Source organism: Mya arenaria, chromosome 9, assembly GCF_026914265.1.
Source record: "Mya arenaria isolate MELC-2E11 chromosome 9, ASM2691426v1".
Taxonomy (NCBI): Eukaryota; Metazoa; Mollusca; class Bivalvia; order Myida; family Myidae; genus Mya; species Mya arenaria.
This window is the reverse complement of record NC_069130.1, coordinates 18385105-18410396: the sequence shown is the minus strand read 5'-3', so window position 1 is coordinate 18410396 and position 25292 is coordinate 18385105. Positions and strand designations below refer to the sequence as shown.

The following is a 25292-nucleotide window of genomic DNA, read 5'->3' as shown; positions in this document are numbered from 1 at the left end:
TAGCATTACTCTATTTCTATCTCTATTAATTATGTACTACATAGCTTGTTCAATGAATAAATAATAAATGCCGCTAACCCACTGCCTGTTCAAGAAAAGTCCACATGCGCACTGAATTCAAAGACGCGTTCCTTCAGCACTGTACTTAGTATTATTTTAAACAACATTGACATCATCTTAAGAATTGAGCGAAGCCTTAGAAAACGCAAATAAGCGAAACAAACAAATGTCAATAGATATAACTTAAAAATGAAAACTATTCACAACTATATATTTAATAAATCAATGATTGAAAAAAATGTAATATCAGTAACATTCAAATACATTATAAAACAAATTCATCGTATATTATATTTTATCATTACACCTTAAAACATTTTAATTTAATGTAGATCAATGGCATGTGTGCATGCTAGTGTTTTGTAGAGTAGAACATATTTACTCAGTTAACATAATGAAAAACAGACATGCATGTTATACATCATCATAAGAAAGTAAATGACAATTACTGATCATATAAATATAATAATAAATTCAAAGGAGTAGCAATAATCGGAGATGCTCTTGTCTTAAATGTACATATACAGTTTAGTGTGTAACATGCACATGGGAACATCTTTTCCAAAAGAAATGTATCACACATTATTCTTGCATTTATGCACATCACGACTTCAAATAGTCACAATATTTGCCTCGGCCTGATTTAGTATGCTTAATGATGCCGTTAAGTAAACAAATATTTAGGTTTTTAACATTGCAAAACAATAACGAGCCAGAGTGATATGAACAAGTTATCATTCACCAATATGTTTCATTCTTACACCGATATACATGAAATAAATTCGAATACTAAGCGACTGTCGAAAATCGAACTTGTATTTTAACTTGTAAATTCAGAAACACATAGTCTATCATTTCCAGTCTATTTGTTTCAAACTTTATTGCGATACAACACATAATAAAAATATGTTTGTTTATAAGACGGCATACTTATTCATGCATGTATATAAGTAATAACCCGTCGCAATTAGAAATACTCAATTGTCCTCTTCAAACTATGTAAGCCATTCAAAGAACTTAACAACATGTTCAAGGGTCGTATTCTTCCCATCCGGCTCGTCCTCACTTCTCTTCCACTCAACAAAAGCGTCCTCGGAAATAATATCCTCGTCGTAAAGAATGTGGAATAAACTCTTGAGAAGACCTGGAATGTAACACAAAATCACACATTTCTCAAAACTCCTGGACGTCCCTTGAGTTGGATCAGTAACACAGTATAAAAGATTTTAATTGTTTGCGTGATGGAAATTTAAGAGGACGCTTTAAAAATGTGTAGGAAACTGTCTGATTTCAAAGGGTACTCGATTGGTAGCGACGCTTATTGATGGCATATGTTTATGCAGTTAATTTATATGTTTACAGTGAACCAAATTCATACCCTGTGGGTATTCAAGTCTGGCCACAAGCACCTGCAGAGCAAACAGTGCCTGGAGTTCGAACATAGGCTTGTGACCGAGGTACTTTTGTAGCAGGTTTCTACGTTTGCTGATATCGCTCGGTACTACTTCCTCCTTGCCCTTCTCACCTTGAAACAGAATTTCCATGTAAATCATTTGAAAATGTCCTTCAAGCGGAGTATAGCAGCCCTAAGTCATACTTTTTCAGGATAAATGACGAATAGTTTTGTTCACAATTCATTTGACAACCATAAACACTATCAATGAAGTGAGTGCAATCTTAGTTTCTTAGTTATGTTATAAGATGAAAGTTAATTGGTAAAAGAAATCGTTTATTGGTAAAAAATGATGATCCGAATATAGGCAAGCCTCTAGCCTCCGATCTTGGTTTTTGTTTGTATTCCCACTATGCTCTGTATGATAAGCACTTGGTTTCCTTTTTCCTTTAACATAAGTAGAAGCCCACAAGCCTCAATGTTATAATACCTACAGTGCACATGCAAAATATGCTCCGAAAATTACTTCCAAACAAACAATAGCGCAAACATACATAAAACATCATTTTTGATTACCATTCGTTACTCATCGGCCATTTTTATCGAAAACAACCACGGATGTATACGGTGTACATACTAAGAAATCAGTATGCTTAAGTACGCTGCAAGTGGGTCGCGGAGTAATTTAATTTAGCAGTTAAACTTAATGACTTAACTCTTGGGATGATGTTTGTAATAATACATTTCACTGGCAATCAATTTAAATTTAGATCAATAAATACAAGCTATAACACAATATTTAATTACCGATATTATTAAAAAATTTACGAACTACTTCTCAGATGTACCGGGTCGGTTTTCGATAAAATGACCGAGGAAATCTGAATGAGTTGATTTTACGTGGTTGTACGTTAAGTCACCAAGTCGATATGGATGGTTATCGAGCTTGACCAAGATATCCTGCTCATATACATTCTGACAACATTTGGTTATGGTGGGACAAAGGCTTCTAAAGTTATTGACCGGACATGACCAATTTTAAGTTATTACTCTTGAGTAACTCAAGCGATAAAGCTGGTTGATAAACTAATCCAAGATACAGTCTCAAAACCCATTCTCACCACAATTGTTTCATTGACAAAAGATTACAGAATTATTGATCGGACAGGTAATTTTATAATTAAAGACCGAATACTCTTGAGTGACAAGATCGATATGGCTGGTAAACAAACTTGAGATATAATGTCAATGCACATTCTGACCGAGTTTGGTGATTCTTCGGATATTGATCGGGCATGACCGATTTGATGTTATTTTTATAAATAAAGGGTAATTGTTAGTGAGTGACTAAAGCTTTATGGCTGTTGAACGAACTTGTTCAGGACATTATGCAAAAAAACATTCACCAAATTCGGTGATTATTGGACAAATCGTTTTAAAGTGATTGAGCGGACAACATACCGGACACTTCCCGAAAGCAAACACGCCCATCCGCTCGTACGCCGCAGGTTAAACTATAATACATCCCGTTGTTTTAAACGGGCGTATAAATACGCTATATGTTTAAAACAAGAGCTGCCAACATGCCAACATAGATACGAAGCTTATGTTTTCGCACAAGGACACGTTGGTTATGGCTATGTATATTATCTAGACGTAATTTTTGTCTAAACAACAGACAAGCTCGAAGGGAATAATATGAGCTTTCACATTCTTCAAATTTTAATTGCACAAATTACATTTTGTGGTTTATGCCTAAACGTACCTTTATTTAAATGTTGGTAGGTACCTTATGCCATTTAACGAACACATTGTGTTATTGATAAAAAAACATGCCGACCTTTAATGGAACTCTGACACACTGCTGTCATTAGCTCCCGTATAAACTGGGTGTTTGCCTTGGCCCCATCGTCAATGTTAGACTCGATCCAGTTGAATAGCGTCTCGTTATCTTCCCGCCGAACAACGACAAGATCGTGCAAGCGGTCTGCGATTTCTGTCATTGGAAGGCCAGTTGAAGGTGTAGTAAGAGTGCTCCCTCCACGTTTGGTGTTCACCAGACCCTAAAGATGAGAGGAATTGTCATTAATAGTATCGTTCAAGTGAAGGCTTTAACAGGTAAGTTGACTGCGTATATAACATCATAATGTTATCATTGCTATAGTACTGATATCATCGCCATACTTTAAGCCTTTTCGAACACTAATTAAGCAACCTTCTTGTGACCCTTAAATTAACAATGCAACAAGGGTTAGGTTGCATCAATAGGACCAAATAGAAGTTAAATGCATACTATTGTCAAACGGTGGGATAATATGTTTGTTCTGACAAGGATTCTTAAGCCTGTGATCTTCTCTGAAATAGTGAGTAAATAGGGGTAAGATTAATAATATGTAACGAATAACCGAAAAAAAACTTTTTAGTAGGACCAATCGCACCCGGGCGCAGAAACTGCCCACATGCAAGTGACCTTATGACCCTTTGAATAAACATAAATAGGTTGGATATCATACGTAGGTGTTGGAGCTTCTAACAAGCGCATGTGCTCCTTTATAAATAAGTGTACATGATGTGAGTCTTTAGGGCTTTTCACAGCGCAAAAGTGAGTGGGGAAGGCCAAATATTAAAACGTGGTTCAATGGTTATGCTTATCCTGTAGTAACGGTTGGTATTATATACGCATATAAAAATATGTAAACATTCATCTAATTTAGTTGTTACACAGAGAAATATATTACAATTAAATATGTTTGGTGTGAGAACTCATAACACGATATGATTGAAATACATGCACATGATAATATCCATACACCTACAACGTCGTGATCACTACGTCAAAATAGATCCACATTTCTCGAAACAGATTGAATAATATAGGAGAGTTTCGGGTCATCAGACAAACTGTTGTGTCCCCTATTGTAAAATATATAAAAAAGTTCGTAAAATATTTATCACTATTAAATTTTCAAAAATCAAATTAGAAAATGTCTAACAGAAAAATATCTGGAAACGACATGAGCATATAAGCATGGTTATTAACGAATGATAAATAAGCATTCATTCATCGTTCTGATGTATCTAATTGATGATATAAAATGGTTGAGGAATGAAGTTGAAATGGTCAAACACATTGGATGTTTCGTTAAATTGATCCTTAATCGATTTAACTTATTTTCAACCTAACAGTTATGGCAAATGCTTCAAGATCACGTGCATCGAACCAATCAGAATACATTTTATGAATAGAACATCACATACGTGGTCAATTCAGACGAAACTTTAAAAACGTGTTTACAGGTTAATAATAGAAAAGAAAAAAACTCGCCAATGATCGTTTATATAAATTTTGAAAACTTCCGTAATCTATAACTACCCATTTAATAACCTCTTTGATGTGTTCCTGTGGTATTCTGGTTCTGAGGTTTAGAGGTGTCCAAAACCCTCCTCTGCAACGCCTTTCTCTACTTCCGGGACATGTGTCTGGGATTATTCGACTAATGTCTTCCTCCGACCTACCGAATGATGGGAAACTTTGAAACAGTGGAAAAGCTTACAGATAAAATCTATATTAGGGTCAAATTTGGCAAAGGACGAAGAAAGGCTGACAGTCGTTTAAAAACAATTACTTACCCTGATGTCAGTGTCTTTAAGGAACAAAGCATAGAATGTCTACGTTAAAGTAAAAATATCACAGATACTCACACGCTGTCTGGACATAAAAATAGTACAATGTCAGTCGGCAACGACGAACAAAATTAATTATCTTGCATTATCCACATCCGAAGTTTCATTAACTTAATTGTTGCGTTATGCCAATATCCAGTAAAATCTTCACTTTTGCCGTTGCCATAGCAACAACATTTTAGCTGTCCAAATACTACATAATTTTATTTAATTAAGTTTCATTCCAAATTAGTCCCGAAACAGACAGGGTTAAAAGCATTACATAAATGATATGCATATCGCCTTTATTACCATCCAACAACGTAGTATGTCTCATAAAATTAACTTGTACACTTCTTGAGATATCTCTCGATCAAGTTAAGCGTTGCATTTTAATAAAAAATAATAAGAATAATAATATGGTTAACAGGAACAATGAAAATTACATTGGATTATACGCGGCTTGTTACTAATATTGCCTTTATGGAACACTAGAAAATATGTTAGTATTTGTCATCACATTGGATTATACGCGACCTGTAACTAATATTGCTTCTATGGAATACCAGAAAATATGTTAGTATTTGCCTTAATATTTCCAGAAAACGAAGTAAACGCATCTTTTGATATAAATATAACAGGATGGTAATCCGGGGATATAAGTACCAACTTAAGTCAGGTTCTGAAGACTTGTAATCAATATGTGGTATTGAAAACTTCAGTACGCCTCCCCTCACTCACAGTGATTGAAACGGTTAGTTAGTCTCTTGAAACAAACCTCAAAAAGACTCGCAAGGATTTTAAAAGTTACTTAAACTAAGACTGCAGAAAATCGTGGGAAACAGTGAGCGAAATATCCACGAACCAATCATAAGAAAGGTTACATAAACCTTTGACCAATCCGATTCCTTGAAAGTAAACCATGCTGAACTGATGATTAAAACAGAAGTATTCCAAATGATATCAATAAGTAAAATCGGCAATGCACAGTCCGGTCAGATAATCATCGGTCTGGTCACATAAATATTTCCGGACCACTACCGTCAACGGCCTACACATGTATAAACGTACGCCACGCAGGCGTTGTTTCAGATTTTGTAAGAAATGATATTGATATTGGGACGTTTTTTTTAATATTCATACTATATAGAACTCCGAAATATTGTCCAAATTTGAGCGGTATACCGGATGTTATTCCAAATGTTAACAGCAAGCCGGAGTCCATGGGGTGACACCCTCATTTATATTTCATTTTATTAATCATCAATTACGTATTTGACGAGATACAGAGGCAATGCGATACCAATATAAGACAATTGAAGACAATATATGCCAGTACTCGCTGAATATCAACCAAACTCGGCCAATATCAACAAAACTCGGCTAATATGAGTTTCCTCCGTTTTAATTGGCTACAAAACTCGCCTAATACAGAATTTGAGAAATGGGCCATTTTCATTGGCTGTCGAAACTCGCCTAATATCAGAAATATGCTTGAATTTGTGTGCTTCGTATAAACCTATTTGGAATACTTTAACCTGGGTTTTGAATAATTGAACCACTTTATACTGTTAGATATTACAGGTGTATTTAACCCGTTGGTGGCTTTTACGAATATTATTATGTTTTACACCAAAATGGACGACGAAGGTGAAACATTTGGCGTTTTTGTAAACGATTTACAAAATTAAGACGAAAAGACATGCTTCCTTACAATGTACAGAGCTTTATTTATAAGTATGTGCAATGTCACTTTAAGGGTGCATGTCAGAATCAGCCAAGTTATGTCTAGAAAAGCAGACACCATGAATTAATAAGGGATTAATGTGAACTTAAGGTAAGTGATAGGAATGTTTTTAACCAAAATGGTAATAGTTAATTCATAAAATACTTATTAATTAGGTGATTTCATATTGGCCGAGTTATTTGTTCGAGGTTAGCTGTATTTGCAGGAGCCCGAAAGGGCAAATATGAAATCACCTTATTAATAACATTATAGTACAGATGTTCGGGATGTGCTCGAAATTATAATATAGATTTGAAAAAAAATAGAGGGTCTTTCTTAACATTACAAACAGAAATATTGTTTTTAATTGTGTAAAGAACATTTAATAGCACTACACAAATCCAAATTCAATTAGAGCACAGGCTTTTAGCACAGGCTAAAGCTTCTGAATGCCGACGACAGCAACGCTAAGACTATCACAATACCTCGACTTATTTTCTTCGAAAATCAGATGAGCTTACAACAACTTTATACCCCGAGCAAGTTAAAAAAAACTTTTTGGCACAGTTTTATCCTTACTGCAGTTTTCCTGCAATGTTTTCTTAATACCTGTTAGCTGGAGCGCTGGATGTTTTCCTGTCCATTGAGGTCTTATCAGAGCCTAACTTGATTTCCTCGTCCACGTTTTGCTGTAACAAAGCAATCTGTATTTTGGATAGAAGCAACATAACCATTAACATTAAGACATTTTTTTTAAAAAAGAGAATATTTCCTTTTCTTCCTTAAGATGATATTTTTAAGGTTAACATCCCTCGATGTGTACCTTGGAGATTTGTGTTTGGTCTTTAGACCGGTCCACTAATGCCAGTTGTGGTTGTTTTCCTTCCATACTCCAACCGTCGGCTCCCCGTCCAGCACAACCACCATCTATCTGACCGCTGGTTGGATCGCGTCGATCTTTAAATAGTTTTGACATGCATAAATATACACTTATTGAATGACCTATCGCTCAATAGTAAAACTTTATTTGTCAGAGGACGGAAAAGACCATTGAAATATTAATCGATATGCCGACTTTACTTGGCCCTTTTCCGGACTGAGTTCAAATGATTTTGAATATCGACCGTCAAGCCGTTTAGTAAGCGTTTTAAAACTTGGCTATAATAACAATAATATCCGATCAAAAATTGCAATGGTGACGCTAAAAGTGTATCGGGCATACAAGTACTATTGTACATCTTATTTCCGAGTTCCGTCTCTTGTTGGTAGGCAAATTACAAAGAAACACGACCCCCCCCCAAAAAAAAAAAAAATAATAAAATAAATAAAAATAAAATACATACCGCGTAATTTTTAAGCATAGCTCGAAAGGAAACTGGAACTTTTAATCTAAGTTGTTCTAATTATCTGATTAAGTAATGTTGTGTTTGGTCTATACAACCATGTCCAAATCGACCGACACAAGCATTGCATATTTGGATTACTGTCCGAGCTTTTCATGAATAGTTCTAAAACCATGAACAGCACCATCATTCGGGCAAATATATTTCGGCATTTAAATTTCCAGCCAAAAAGTAATATTAATCAACACATCAGTACGATACGTAAATGTAGCCCCCTTTATATAGACCTTGTAAATGGTAATGCCCTTAAGAGGAGGCGTTATCAATGACAATGCCCTAAGATGAGCTACAAACCTCCCTTATGTAACTTTTGTAGTTCCTTGACTTCTTGAGATAAACGGGCCTTCACCTGCCTTTCTTGTGCGACTTCCATGTGGATCTGGTCGATGGTCTTGGGGTTGTTGTCTGAACATCTAGGTACCCACTTGTTCTGTTGGGTCAAATATTAGCATGGATAATCAAGGTTTTCTTCAATCTTATGTTCAATAACGGCAAGTAACGACTAGAGAGAGCTTGGGAACAAACACATTTGGCAATGTGAACAAGGACGTGTTACAAAATGTCAGCTACGTGCTTCGAGTTATAACACGATGTAAAAAGGAATTTCGAAGAAAAACCCAAATCATAATGTATAACGTAAACACATAGTCCTTATAACACAGATATATTTCATATCATTTTAACCATCAGTTGTTAGTAACATAAAATAAACACTATACAACAGACAGAGATAACAATTATCATATACGGATTGATCAACACTAACTTTAATTTATCCTTCATGTCTGATAATTCTTTACAAAATAAAAGCGTCACAAGCTTTATTTATATTTCCTTTCAAAACCTTATATTTTTCATCAACATTAGTTTATAATGACAGATAATGAGAAGGAAAAACACAATTTCGATTTCAGACAGCTCATAGGCATGGGAATACACTATAAATATCCTCAGATGCCATACTTACTAATCTAACAGATATAATATCTTGAAGCATAAATCTAACTCTTGTAGAGCTCTTTTTATCGTTAGCTATTTTGGTCATCTGTTCGAAATACTGATCCATACGGGGCTGTAAAATTGAAAACTAAGCAATAATAATATGCGTGATAATAATAATTAGTTAAATGAGAATGAATAAGTAAATGACAATAAATATGTTAATAACACCACACACTGTTTAAAACCATAATAGCAACTCCTCTTTAATCGACGACCGTTTTCTTTACAGCGGGTACCACAATCACATTTAAATCAGATTCACTGGAATGAAACAAATTCATGTTTTGTCCATATAGCCGCATTTCTTGTTAAACATCTGAATTACTAACTAAGCCATCCGAAACTTAAATATTCTAGTGTACTATAACCTACCTTGTCCTTGTCAGTATCAAGTTCTTTTCCTATAGTGGTAAGTAACCTACACACACATGCTAAGCTCTCAGGATCCTTAGCCCGTAGTAATTTGAACACACAGTCATGCATAATTCTTAGAGAAATCATCTTCAACTTGAATAATTCCCCGATGAATCTGAAATAGATACGGAAGCTGTTTTAAGCATGAAGTTTTATTATACATTAAATAATACGTGAAACCGTTCTTAAGAGACTTAAAAACGCTTGGAAAATCAGCTTCCTTTAATACCTGTGAAATTGGTTTTCAATTATCTCCCTTCATGTATTTTTCTATTACTTTGAGTAAATTAATGTTTTGTTTCTTTTTTTTCTTATTTAAGCATTTCACATGCTTCAGATTAAAACTTACAAGGATATAATTTCCAACATTACGACATAACTTGACTGCTAGTAGAGTATAATATCTTGGAAAAACCTAAATTTTACTCGTTCATATCTAATCGTACCTCATATTTCCTAGCGATCTTTGTTTTATTTCGGCTTCTCCATAAGTTAATTCTTCTTTTCTGTTTTCCTGTAATTGATCTAGTGTTGGGAATCGGACAGAAAAAATACTATCGATAATCGGTTTATGAAACCGATCAATGATCGATTATTAATCGATTTAATCATTATCTAATTATATTTGGTCATCATATTAAGGCATACAGATACAGTACATGATCCATCTTAAGCACCAATGCTCCCTCACAATACTGTTTGTACATTTCCTTGTATAAATTACATTCTTTATTCAGAACGTGACTATCCTTTAATGTTTACAAGTTACTATTACAGAACATAAAAAACATTTACATTTAGTATTGTATACATGTGTAAAATAAACACAAAGAACAATATCAATTTCGTTTAAATAATCAGTCAGTAACAATTACAACAAGCAGCTGGATTGTCTTACAAGAACAATTTCTTTCAGTAAATTGAGAAAACTAATGTTTATATGATAAGAAGTAAACGGTGACATGTTTCAAAAATCTCTTTTAAACCACAAACATGAGAAATAGAGAACCAATCCTTTAGCAGTTAAATAACAAAGAACAATGTGTCATAATGTACTTTTCATGCAAAAAGAGTAGTCTTACTTGATAACTTAAGTACGATGGATGGTTGAGATTCCTTGTATAAATATTTATATGAAAAATACAGAAACAAGTACAGTAGTCGAAATTTTAAACATAAACCCGGTTTAATGGCACAGGGTCAATGCCAAAGACATAGAACACAAAAACAAACAATCACAAATCAGAAACGTGGAACAACAGCACAAAACTCCACCAAAACACACAACCTATATAATATATAAAAAAACTAGGGGTGTTTGTAAAGGATTGTATAAAGGTACCGCCTTGGAACGGTCAGTACAATGTAAATTTACTGGGGGTTTGAATAAGTTTGTGTGCACAAACTCACTCTTATCCCAACAATTAATTCCCGAATAAAGTAGGAGGGTAAATGGTAAATCATATCAAAGTATGCATTAACTTGAGGAATCTCAATAATAAAACAAATAATAATAAACTAATAGGTAAACCCAAAATAATTATATGATTAGGGACCCCAACTCCATTTTTTCTATGCAATACATGAAGTAGTTGCTGAGACTTTAATTAAAATAAGGTCACAAACAAACCTTTAACCATAATTTATAACTCAAATGATACAGGACTAAAATTTGCATTATTATCTTATTCATATCCAAAATAGATAAATCTTTTTGACTATTTAAGTTTCAAAATGTTTGATCATTTTGTTCCGTTGTATAAAGTTTTTGCTAAGATAATATGCAGTAGTGTTATCTTACTTGATTATGGAGCACAAGACTCATTTTTAAACGCTGTATTTTATATTTTTGCTGAAATATTGACTTAAATGAAGTAACATACAAAATATTACTCATAATTTCTATGTCGAATAATAAAGGGCCATGATTAGCAGTATATGCACTATAGACTTATTTTACTTAGTTATTGAAGTAGGCTAGATGGGTGATTACCGTTGTATAAAGAATGTAATATATCAAGTTATTGCTGAGATTCAAACCTATCTTTGCTTACATGCAAAACCTTAGCAATATTTTCTAAGTCTTATAATAAAGGCCCATAATTTACATTATATTCAAAATAATGTTATTTAACTTTTGATAGTTGTAACCACATATCTAAGGTGTCAATTAAATACATGTACATGATATATTTGCTGTGATATCGACTGCAAGGTGCTTGCAGAACCTTAACCAAGTTGTGACGCCGGCGCAGACGAAGACGCCGACGCCGATGCGACACCAGGGTGAGTAGTATAATAGTATAATAGTATAATTGTCCTTCGAATAGTCGGGATAAAAACTAACGCATTCAAGATATTTGGATAAGTTGATTATTTTAGAAAATAATTAATATTTCAGATAAACTAAGTATGAATGCCACGCCATAATTTTCTATAATAAATCATAGATTTTACCAAAAATAATTGTGATATGACTGATACATTATAACATCATTGACTTAAGCTCAACTTCTACGGTCATCCAACGTTACTCACATCTTTACAATTAGGCGAATTCCTCACGTTTGGTGGCAAAACCGGGATTTGACGGTATTTGGTTTTGAATTCACGTTGACATCGCGCTAACAACACAACTCGAAATATAACCATCTTACCTGGTTTTGAGTCGGACTTGACTTTTAACTGAAATTGAATAATCACATTTAACCTTATTTTTTTATTTTTTTTTTATTTTTTAAATGAATAGCTTTATAAAATTTGGAAAGGCCGTGTGAAATCCGCTTCTCACCATAGACTTATTAAAGCAAGGGCAACACTCCATTTGCCTCTTAAGAAAACAACAAAATACTGGTTTCTGCCCAGAAAAACAGATTCTATAGTGATTCAGATCAGTCTTCAAAATGGGGCTGAAATAGATTGATATAGATAACCTGTAACGAAAAAATACATGGAACCTTTCCAGTGTATACATACTTATGAAATAGAATATTATTACACTGTAAAAGGTATGGACACAATTCTATTGAATACAATATCTACAATATAGACAATCTATATCTAATTAGATCAATTCAGATCCCTTATGTTAAAGCACCGAAATTTACTTCCCAGCAAGTCTCTCGTAATGAATCGAAACAGTGTTTTCTTTTGGTAAAGGGGTATAATTACATTCATTTTTTTCCAAATCTTCAAAACGAAAGTTGAATAACATGAAATAATTTTATTCTTACCTTTGAAAGACATTTACACATGTTGGCATAAACTTCACTATAATCAGGTTCACTGATGGTCTGGAAGTAGAACAACACAATTGTAATTAACTGGCATTAAAATGAATGTGCTTAACTACTTTTCATGCTAACTTTTTTATTAGAGATATGAATCACAAAATTTGAATTGTCCTGCGTATAATGGAGGTATTAACGTAATACAGGAAAAACATTCATAAACTTATCTAAATAAACCAACTCTTAAGACCATGTTGACGCAGACATAAACTTTCATAATTTCATTACTATGTCACATTTTGCTGATAAGGCTTTGATAGTAAACTATTTTGAATGGCTCCTCCTCTGTAAATCGTCTCAATACGGTGAACATTGGTGTTGAGATATTTCAAATCCTTAAAGAAGTTCAAGATATATGGAGTGTACAGGCAATGTGTTCTGTGAACTTGACCTTCAACCGAGCTGGTTATTACATACGCTCTGCACCCCGTCACAGTATGGTGAACATTTGTGTCGAGTTCTTTCAAAATCCTTCAAGCCGTTCATACGATATGAAGCAGACATTAAATGTCTTCATATAATAGCCTTATGACCTTTGACCTCTAAGTGTGTCCTTGACCTTGAACCGAGTAGTTTATAACATGCGCTCTGCACATTGCTTAAATATGGTGAATATTTGTTGCGATTGTTTTAAAATACATCGATTGGTTCATGGGAATTTGATCGAACGGACGGACAGACACCTCTAGCAAAAACAGTATGTGTCTCCATTTATTGGGGAGACATAATTTAACATATGCCCGGGAAACGTCATTGAGATCAACTGATCAGATTGACCAAATTGCACTACCATTAGAGTAGGGACAGTTTTCAGTGAAAAAATATTTAAAATTGCGAAACAAATGAACCTTCTCAAAGACAAGATCAACGATTCCGTTCAGTTTATCTTCCGTGTCAATCTTAAGAGCCTGCATCTGTGACACAAGAACCTGGAAATTCTGCGGTGTCAGCTTGTTCAAGATGATTTGTGTCTTCTTGCATAGGTCCTAAAATGGGGGAGGAAATAGTGTTTCTTATAAAAAGAATTGTGTGTTTAGCAATCATGTTAAAGTTGATCCATAAGGCTTGCGGTTATTTTATACATTGTGTGCGTGTGTGCGTGTGTGCGTGTGTGGTGTGCGTGTGTGTGTGTGTGTGTGTGTGTGTGTGTGTGCGTGCGTGCGTGTGTGTGTTCGTGTGTGCGTGTGTGTTAAAACACGGACCTAACTCGGTGAACAATGATCCAACCAAACATGCATTTACCACTAACCTTGATAAAATCATTTTATCTGAGTCTGACCAAGGGTTTTAGTTAAACGTGCACACGAATATCATATACACTGTATTGTATAAAAACAAAGTGTTATAACTCTACAAAAAGAGCCGTGCCGATGGTATGCACGACGAGGCTTGATACCAAATACTCATGTGAAGTTTCATCTATATTGGGCTGGGTATTTGGAAATTAAGCCTGCACTATAATCAGTTTGTATACTATTTTGTCAAAACATAAAGGGTCATACCTCTGCGAAAAATACTTCGAGCAATACTTAACATTGCAATGTAACAATTTGCATGATACCAACACTTTCTGTCAAGATCCATTCCAATCTGGCAGTGTTTCAACTTAACATGTTTAAACTATTGCTTGTCAATTCAAAGCTTGTGGCTAACTTGTGATGGCTTTAGTTACCTCTATGGCATCGTCGTTTTCCTCCACTTCCTTCTCGCTGTCTGCGGTTTCCAGACGTCTTGGTTTCCAGGGCTTCTTTGCTTTGTGAAGCTCCACTTCGGTCGTTCTTATTGACTGGTTTGTTTGGCAAGGTGGCGGTTCAGACTTGTTCGTGTGACCCGGTTGAATAGACTTGCCTCGGGACTGGAAAACAATATAACACTTACAAGTACGTTCCCAAGTGATATCTCGATTAGTCATTACAATAATGATATCTGTTACTTTGTTAAGCTTCTCTGTTGCCTTCGTCTTAGTTTATTAAATGCGTTTATAGACGTTAATATTTTAAAAGTAATTGAAATAAATGTAACTATTTAAGTGGAGTTACTTAGTGGAAATACGCAGAGCAATACTCTACTCACTATGCACCACTTACTCTCGTACCTAAAATTCCTGTAAAATTTCATTTCAAATCCAGCCAAGGAATTTGAAGATGAAGCGCTTACAATGTTTTGTCTACAGACAGACGGACGGACAGACAAACAGAAAGACGGGACGGAATCCAGTATTAAATAATTTCATTAGCTACATGTTTCGTTTCCAAACCGTATTTTATTTTGAAATATAAGAGTGAGGTTTGTGCACGTAAACTGGTTTAAACCCCCAGTAAATTTACATTTTACTGACCGTTCCAATGCGGTACCTAACAATCCTTGATAAACATACCTTGTTTTTTATACAGCATATATGCACTGTGTTGTTTGTGTAGTTTTGTGCTGTTGTTCCATGTTTCTTGTTTGTATTTTTTTGTTTGTTTTTGTGTTCTGTTTTTGGCGTTAACCATATGCCATTAAACGGGGTTTATGTTTAAACGTTTGGCTACTGAGCTTGTTTCTGTAGTTATTCACAAGTATATAGAAATAAAGAAATGGAATGTTGATGCAATGATTATGGCTAACTATTCGAAACTTACTTTGATGGGCTGTGTTTCCTTTATGACAGCGTCGTTCTCCTCCACTTCTTTCTTGTTGGTGCCGGAATTCAGACGTCCTTGTTTACAGGGCTTCTTTGCTTTGTGTACCTGCACCTCTGTCGTTCTAATGATTTTGGTCAATTCGCAAGGCGAAGGACCAGACTTGTTATCTTGTATGCTCAGCTGGCTAGGCAAACCTCGGGACTGGAAACCAATACAACAATCACGTTTCATAGTGTTATTTAGATTTATCAATAAAAGAATAATGTGTGTTTCTCTGTTAAGTTTTTCCGTTGTCTAAGTATGTTACATGAGAACATGCACGATGGTTTGCGAAAATAAGTTGAAATAAGTATTTTTAAAATAGAATAAGTCACACACTCATTTCTTGAGAAAATTAAGTAAGCCCATATTCACTCTAATCCAACCTATCGGCATTCGCTATTTCGTTGCTTCATTTCTCAAAAACACGTTTCCTTTTATCATCGGAAGTATCAAAGCACTACTTATACAGGGATTTCATTGACAAATTGATCAGTTTTGGTGAACAGCCAAAAACGAAACTGCTTAAATATTCCAAGAAAAAATAGTATGTAGTTTCTGAGGACCATACGTTTATAAACGAAGTAGGAATAGCCTAACTTATTTTAAGGTCTTATTATGATAATTTACGACGTGTTCTGTAAATACTATTCAACACTGGAACAATAACTGAAATGTGATTTAAATGCCAAAATTATGGCTTACTTATCGAAACTTATTTCGATGGCTATTATTACCTCTATGACACCGTCGTTCTGCTCTTCTTTCTTCGTGTTAGTGCCGGATTTTTGACGTCTTTGTTTCCAAGGCTTCTTTGCTTTGTGTAGCTGCACCTCTGTCGTTCTAATGGACTGGTTCATTTCGCAAGGAAAAAGACCAGGCTTGTTCTTTTGCATGTTCGGCTGGCAAGGCAAGCCTTGGGACTGAAAAACCATACAACAATCATTTTTTTAGAATGTTGTTTTAGTATAGAACATGCGATCATGCAAGATGGTTTTTGCAAAGAAATTGAAATGAAAGTAATCCTTAAAGTAGAATAAATCCCACACTCACTATTTGAGAGACTTTAGTAAGCCCACTCTCACTCTAATCCAACCAATCAGCATTGGCTATTTCTTTGATTCATTTTTCACTTTCACCTTGTCTATTATCATCAAAAGTATCAACACAACACCTAAAACATGATTTCCTCAAGAAAATTAACTTTTTGATTATTTAACAGCCAACAGGAAACTGTTTTAATAGGCCAAGAAAAATAATATTAGTTCCTCAGGACCATATGTTTTATAAAGGCAGGAGGGATTGCAAAACTTATTTCAAGGTCTAAAAATGATACTTTGTGATACTTTCAAAAACGTGTTTTTGTTGAACAAATGTTATACAAACTATGAAAAATATTTTACACTGAAGCAAAAAATAAAATTGAATGTAAATGCCGAGATCATGGCTAACTTATCGAAACTTATTTCGATTGCTTGAATTACCTCTACGACAACGTCATTCTCCTCCACTTCCTTCCTGCTGGTGCCTGAATTTAAACGTCTTTGTTTCCAGGGCTTCTTCGCTTTGTGTAGCTGCACCTCTGTCGTTGTAATGGGCTTGGTCATTTCGCAAGGCAACGAACCAGACTTGTTCTTTAGTCTGTTCGGCTGGCTTGGCAAGCCTTGGGTCTGGAAAACAATACAACACTCTCGTTTTTAGATTTATTAAGATTAGTCATTAAAGGAATTAAATGTGTTTTTCTGTAAAGCCTTTCCGTTGATTACGTCTATGTATATTATATGAGATCATGCACGATGGTTATTTAAAAGAAATTGAAATAAAAAAGTATTTAAAGTAGAATAAATTCCACACTCATTCCTCAAGAAACTTAGGTAGGCCTATGCTCACTCTAATCAAACCAATCGGCATTCGCTATTTCTTTGCTCATTTTCTCAATTGCACTTTATCTTTAATCAACAAAAGTATCAATACAACTCTTAAAACATGATTTCCTCGAGAAAAACTGATACTTTTTGGTGCAAGCCAAACACGAAACTGTTTTAATAGATCAAGAAAAATCATACTTAGTTTCTCTTAGACTATATATTTTTAAACGAATCAGATATTGCCGAACTTATTTCAGGGTCTAATTATGATAATTTAATATTCTTTGAAAAAAAAGTTTAAGTTACGCAGTTGGGGTGGTTAAAGTGTGTGGAGTCCGAAGGAGATAATGACATCAATACCGCAATTCATTACTTATATTTATATCAATCGTCGATTATTTGATTCAAGAATTTTTGAAAATACTTCTTTTCATTTAAGAAAACCTTTCAGTAATCCCTTCTCACCCATTCTGTTAATAAAACGACCCGACCGTTACCGGAAACACCTTATCAAATGACGCCACAATAACGCGGGAAAAGATCAACCACTTGAAATCTCTTTTAAACGTAGTGTAGCGTAACCGCATATTTGCACGATTACCGCCCTTTGTTATAAATTTACCATTTGAATTAACAAAGTTAAATGTCTCGCGGTGTTTTAAAGATTAGTTTTACATTTTAGACTTATTTATTCCATACAACTATTTTATTAGCGACAATAATAATTAAAGAAATCATGTTAAACATTATTAATTAACCGGGAGTTGTTTTCATAAAGAGTATAAGTAAAAATAAAGCTGTCTCCCTTTATGTTTTCGCAAAGTGGAATATACCCGTTTTACCCATCTTAATAATGAACTCGTCCGCCCGGTGAGTATATAAGCGCGTCGCTTAGCTAAAAGATTCATTCTGTGTTTGACCGCCGTCGAGGTAATATCAAACAGTAAACCGGAAATAGTCTTTTGAAGGCAAATAATTAGAGTCTTGACTTTCTGGCTGTTTATTATTGAACACAGAGCATTGCGATCTGTGGGATAAAAAGGCACCAGGAACTTGACATCTACAGGGTTATCTAGCGTTCCAGTTCAAGTAGCCAGATACATAGAGCATTGCGATCTAGTCTGGTGAACGGAGCTGGTGGCTAGAAACTCTAATAAGCCTCATACCTGACAACTGCGTTGGCCACAGAGCATTGCGATCTGCGCGCTGACAAAGGTTAAGGTATTTTGCATCGCCAATAAACAAGCTCCCGTAAGAGAAAGCCATTCATCATTAAAGTGACTGAAATTTATATAAACCAATGCATAATCTTTGAACCCTGATTATTTGGTTGATTATGTTTTAACTCACCAATCATTTTTCGAATCATTTGTTTTAATCATAAGGCAAAGTAGCCTGAGGAAAATTTATATAAGAGCGATCCATATAGGCTCTACGACACCGATTGAACATACAGCCGGCACGTTACAAAATTTGGCGCCCAACGTGGGGCTACATTAAATATGGATCGAACGTCATCACAGCCAGACCTATATGAAGAGTTAGAGATGATGGCCAGAGAAATCGAACATTTAAAGCGGGAGGTGCACATTCTACAACTAGAGAAAGAAATAGCGATGGCACAACGGGACTTGGATTTGTCCTGTAGCAGGCTTGTAACTTATATGCCTAAGCCAGGGGTTCACACGCGATGTGATGTAGGCATACAGACACCTGCTAGGACCGATTTTGTCACAGAGAGGCGACGGTTAAAAAGTGAGCCTGGGACCGACGAAGCTGGGGTCGGTACTGTTTGTGGTGGTCTGAAACCACAAGCAATTGAGACTTGTCAGGGCCAGACAAGTAAGCCATTAAGGGCTGGAGGCTCAGCAGATAGTGACAAACGAACCGTCATGAAGCCGGCTACGTTTGATGGAAATGGTGCCTGGGCTGATTATAAGGCACATTTTGAAGCTTGTGCTATGTTAAATGACTGGGATGATACCAAAAAGGGTCCTTATTTGTCAGTGTCATTGCGAGGACAGGCACAAGGTGTTTATGGCAATTTGGCCACGAAAACAACTAATTACACGGAATTAGTTCAAGCCCTTGAGGAGAGGTTCGCTCCTCCGAACCAGACTGAATTATACAGAGTTCAGTTAAAGGACAGGCGACAGAGAGCTACAGAGCCGATTACTGAGCTAGGGCAAGATATTCGTCGCCTGACGAACCTTGCATATCCAAGCGCACCCGTAGACGTGCGCGAGACATTGGTAAAAGAGCAGTTTGTGGATGCTTTGGTGAATTCGGATATGCGATTGAAGATAAAACAGGCTAGGCCTGTGAATTTAAATGACGCAGTGTGTCATGCTGTAGAGCTGGATGCTTTCTACAGAGCGGAAAGAAAGAGCAAGGGAATGGTGTGCTTTGCCGCAAACGAAAGTCCGACGATAGCGTATGAGGTAAAGGAACTTATGAAGAAAGTGCAGGAAATGCAATGCACTATTGATAAGTTATCAAAGGAAATGTGTAGTCCGTCACATTCACAGATGAATTACGGCTGGAGTGGAAACGTCCGTAACCGTAAATGGGGTCTTAACAGGGACAACGGAAAAAGATGTTTTGAATGTGGGTCAAAGTACCATTTGAGAAGGAATTGTTCCAAACTAAAAGCTTCTCAATCCCATGCGAATACGGGTGAGCGTACATGTAAGAGAAAAGAGCCTTTATGGACAAACGATTATGTTCTGTCGATATTCAGTTGGACAACGGCGAAAACAATGACAACTGAGAAAAGGGATAAGGACATGGGGTGGATAAAAAGGACCGGAAGAACCTGTGAGAGTTGTACAAAAGTGTTCAAGAGAAGAGCATACATGCTAAAACATGTGCGAAAAGTACATCGTGGGAAGGATAGTGAAGTTCAATGGGAAACAGATCGGTCGCTAGAAAGTAAACCAAATGTGTTCATGGAGGACGAAAAAGAGCCAAAGAGCACACTGGAAGAGACAGCAGTCGCTATTGAGAAGCAGAAAACAAGTGTGCCTACAGCGGAAAATAATAAAGGCATTGGAATGTTGAAGTTTGTAGCGAAGAAAGGGAAGTCGAACATTCAGAAGATAGAGAAGACCAACATTATCTTCAAGGGCAAAATCTTCGGGAAACCAACATTCCAGCCAGTGTTCGCTTCCAAGAGGAAGTGCAACGACGTACCTTCCAACTCTACGCCAAAGAAGTTTTGTTTTCAGTCGAGAACGTCTGTGACTGAAGTACAGACAGATCTGGTAATGATCAAGAAAGAATCAAGGGATCAGCAGATGCAGACGGAAATTGATGAGCCAGACGAACACATATATCAGAATAAGCAATTTGTTTGCAAACATTGTGGCATACAGTATAGGGACTACGTCATGTAGTGTGCTCATGTTGGTTTTAACAATATGAATGCACCTTTGAGATGCAACATTTGTGGGCAGGATCAGAAGGACAGCCAATCATTCTATGTTCATTTGACTTGGGGACACAAGTAGAAACTGAACCAGAATAACATTTGTTTAAATGAGATAGTTAAGTTGTGAAAATGTTTGTATCTTTTGAGTGTTGAAATTACTGTGAATTTGTGGCATTAACATTTACGAAACATTTTTTTTACGAAATTGTTGAACTGTATTGGCATTTTTGAAATTGCATATTGTTGTTTGTGGTTACAAACTTGTTTTATTAAAAATTGCATTTTTTGGTCATTTTTTTATAAGTCATGCAGGGACGCATGAACTTGGAGGCGTGGGTAATGTAGCGTAACCGCATATTTGCACGATTACCGCCCTTTGTTATAAATTTACCATTTGAATTAACAAAGTTAAATGTCTCGCGGTGTTTTAAAGATTAGTTTTACATTTTAGACTTATTTATTCCATACAACTATTTTATTAGCGACAATAATAATTAAAGAAATCATGTTAAACATTATTAATTAACCGGGAGTTGTTTTCATAAAGAGTATAAGTAAAAATAAAGCTGTCTCCCTTTATGTTTTCGCAAAGTGGAATATACCCGTTTTACCCATCTTAATAATGTACTCGTCCGCCCGGTGAGTATATAAGCGCGTCGCTTAGCTAAAAGATTCATTCTGTGTTTGACCGCCGTCGAGGTAATATCAAACAGTAAACCGGAAATAGTCTTTTGAAGGCAAATAATTAGAGTCTTGACTTTCTGGCTGTTTATTATTGAACACAGAGCATTGCGATCTGTGGGATAAAAAGGCACCAGGAACTTGACATCTACAGGGTTATCTAGCGTTCCAGTTCAAGTAGCCAGATACATAGAGCATTGCGATCTAGTCTGGTGAACGGAGCTGGTGGCTAGAAACTCTAATAAGCCTCATACCTGACAACTGCGTTGGCCACAGAGCATTGCGATCTGCGCGCTGACAAAGGTTAAGGTATTTTGCATCGCCAATAAACAAGCTCCCGTAAGAGAAAGCCATTCATCATTAAAGTGACTGAAATTTATATAAACCAATGCATAATCTTTGAACCCTGATTATTTGGTTGATTATGTTTTAACTCACCAATCATTTTTCGAATCATTTGTTTTAATCATAAGGCAAAGTAGCCTGAGGAAAATTTATATAAGAGCGATCCATATAGGCTCTACGACACCGATTGAACATACAGCCGGCACGTTACAGTAGCATTGAAACACTAATGATAACACTACAATTGGCTTATCATAAATTAACACTTTCTAAAATGTTGATTTTCTTTTATGGGACTTGCTGACACAGTACAACTAAAAACAAGATAACAATTTCCATGCGTTATGTAATGCGGTGATTCTGAGCATATCCGAAGATGTTGCGTTCATCGGATGATAACCGCAATTGCCGAAAGGCAGTTCATTTAAGAAAAGGAAGTTGAGGGGTAAATAGTTAAGTTTTGTCCGCTTGGTGCTTAGCTACTTATGCAAAATAATAAATGAAATGCATGCTTTCAGAAATTTATCAAGCTTTATGGATTGACTGTTTATCAGTTGTTATATTTTTGTCACTGTAGCCTTTTTTCGTGAGCTAAGCAACGTGTATACATATGTGATATAAAGAACATAACAAAAGCGACCCAAGCCGGTTGCAGTACAATTAATTTGATTGTGGTGAATAACCTTCATAACAAGCCTATCATAGAGACCACATATCTCCACGTTTCAACCTTAAAGTTTAAGAATTGCAAAATGTTGGTAAAACATGCATGTGCCACTTTAGAATAAGATAAAATGCAAAACCTTAACCATAATTTTTGAATAAAATAATAAAGGGTCAAACGTTGCGTTGTATGCAAGATAGAGTGAAACTACCTTAGTAGTAGGTTGGATGGTTGGGAGCCCTTGTATATAGTTTCAATGCAATACTAAAATTATTTGATGAGGTATTGACATATGAACGCTTATGTGTAAAACCTTAATCAGAATTTCAAATTCGAATTATAAAGAGCCATAATTGACATAACATGTATAAAAGAGTTATCTAAATTTATTGCTTAAATGGGTTGGATACTTGGAAACACTTTTCAAAACATGTGTGTACATGGTTAAAAAAATAGTTGAATATCTAATGTTCTTAAGTCATTTTAAACATAAATGCAGTTTAAGTATAAGGTACCTGGTTTGTTGTGCAGCTTTTTCGTGACTATGTTTGACAAGAATTAACTTAGCACAATATCATATTACTAGTAGAATGTAAAAATTATTAGTAGTAATTTGTACCATATTGGAAAGGGTGTTTTTGTCTTGTTGTTTTCACTTATGTCTGAACATTTATATCAGAACGGTAAAAGTAGTACCACGCAATAAGTAGCATGAAAATGAATAACTACGCTATTCTAATAATTGTCAACCTACTAATTGAACGATAAGCTTGCTAATATGGTAAAAACCAGTCACTGCCCCTACTACCTTCGAAACTGAAATTAAACATGACTCGCGCCAATTTTTCGCAGGTAGTTCAGGCCATGTTTTGTTACTCTTATAATATACTGTTATAATAATGAGAAGTTTTTCAAATCATAATTTCTACTCAAGGAATAAACTCAGCATATTGATCTCTAAAATGATTGAGCATATGCATTAAAGAAACTGATGAAAAATGCATGCATAGAGTTCATTTGTCTGGTAATGTGTATTAATACAAGCATGTGTTGAAATTGTCAAGAATGACAAATAATAGCTTATTTTGTCCTTGCTCCTTCAGAATTCAGTTTTCAAACAGAAGTAGAGCGAAGGAAGGAATGCAGCGTACTCATTTATCTGTTTTAATTGATATCCTTTTTAGGTGGTGAATAAGTTATGATACGTACTGGTAGTTAGTTGAAAGTTATAGAATGATACCGCTGTTGCTGAAAGCCTTTGAGAAATGGATATTAATTGACATTATTCCAATCTGTTTTAGCTAATACCGACTTAATGAATACATGTTGTTGTTTTTATTTCATAATATTCATGTTCAATACATTTCTTTTCCATGTCAAATGTACACCAGTTGCTTGATGCTACTCGAACCACTTAATTATAGATGGGGATATCGAAAGATAATTTTGCAAGTTGTACATTAAAATGTTACATTGACTTTTAACAAGAAAACTGAATCTAGATATTTTCTTTAAGAAAGGAAATATTATTTCAACAAATACATTTGTGTGCTTTAAATAAGAACATCTATATTTGCGACTTTATCGTGTATTTGACATGAGTTTGATTTCTCCCTAGTCATAAAATGCGTCAAACTCTGGAAAGCGCAGGCAGTTGCAAAAAAACACAAAAAAACACTGTATTTTTAAGCGTTATGATTGATGCAAATTTAGAAATTATCTTAATTATATGTTTTACCTGCATAAGTTTTTCGTTGCGTTCTACATGTTCAGGTAAAGTGTAAGTAAGCTCTTCGATTCCACTGCGGTTATCTTTTAATGTGCCTAATACACTTTCCGTCAATATCAGGCTTTGAACGACATCATTTTTCTGGAATTCGTACATTCCACACCTGGCCTGTCTTGAAGCTTCATTTAAGGTTTGTTTCAGGGTAGCTATTTCTGTTCGTAAGTTCTCAGGTCTTGCATATAGAGTGCACTTTAGATTTTTCTGTACTATTGAATTAATTTGCTTTTGTTTTATCAGCGCTTTTTCTTTTACTTCAAGGCATGTTTTAAGTTGTTCAGTTAACATGCCTTCATTTCTCGAATGACATTGTCTTATCTCTTGTTCTACTTTTATTTGTAACTTGTCAAAATAATCGTCAATGTCTTTTCTAAAATCACGTACAGCTTTCAAATTATCTTCTTTGGCTAAATTGTTTTTCTCTCTATTGACAGCGGCATCTTTTTCTACACGTTGTGCGTCATTCAATAAATCCTCTAACCCATGCATGATTACGTTTTATGACCTGTACTCGGATGAGAGACTTCAATGAGGTCAACCAGTTGTTTTTCGCAATTCGAATGATTTACTTTTTAACATTGTACACATGTCGACGCCATGTGCTTTCTGCAATACAACGAAATCTTCTTCGCAGATCTTTTCGTTAATGTCTTAATTTCCAAGACAATTTCCATGTCACATCTTTATCAACACGTCTTTTCGCAGTGGCACCTTTATTTATAACATCGTGTCTGAATGCTTATGCTTTGATATGAGATGTATACACATATTACATGAATATCCCTTACAACCCTTACAATATCCGATTAAATTACTCGTTTTTGATTTTTAATCGCCAAAACACAATGTTGATGGCTGGCCATAATGTTTATATTTCCTAGTTTCGATTTCACTGGGAAAA

The 25292-nt window shown here is 35.3% G+C and overlaps 1 protein-coding gene across 3 annotated transcripts; it reads right to left on the bottom strand.

Moving 5' to 3' along the window:
• Positions 1–259: 259 nt before the first annotated feature.
• Positions 260–25292, bottom strand: LOC128202752 (eukaryotic translation initiation factor 4 gamma 3-like). 3 transcript variants are annotated; one of them, XM_052903866.1, is made up of 18 exons: positions 24344–25292; positions 17102–17287; positions 16355–16540; positions 15576–15779; positions 14624–14806; positions 13800–13937; positions 12895–12954; positions 12200–12346; positions 10108–10175; positions 9620–9776; positions 9213–9317; positions 8540–8675; positions 7666–7799; positions 7452–7531; positions 4827–4965; positions 3294–3516; positions 1439–1585; positions 260–1204 (listed from the first exon to the last, which is right to left on the bottom strand). In XM_052903866.1, the coding sequence occupies exons 1-18, from the start codon at positions 24878–24880 to the stop codon at positions 1056–1058; spliced, it is 2979 nt and encodes a 992-aa protein (XP_052759826.1). In that variant the 5' UTR covers positions 24881–25292; the 3' UTR covers positions 260–1055. The 3 variants fall into 3 exon arrangements, with proteins under 3 accessions (XP_052759826.1, XP_052759827.1, XP_052759828.1); XM_052903867.1 differs by having other exon boundaries at positions 4839–4965; XM_052903868.1 differs by lacking the exon at positions 13800–13937.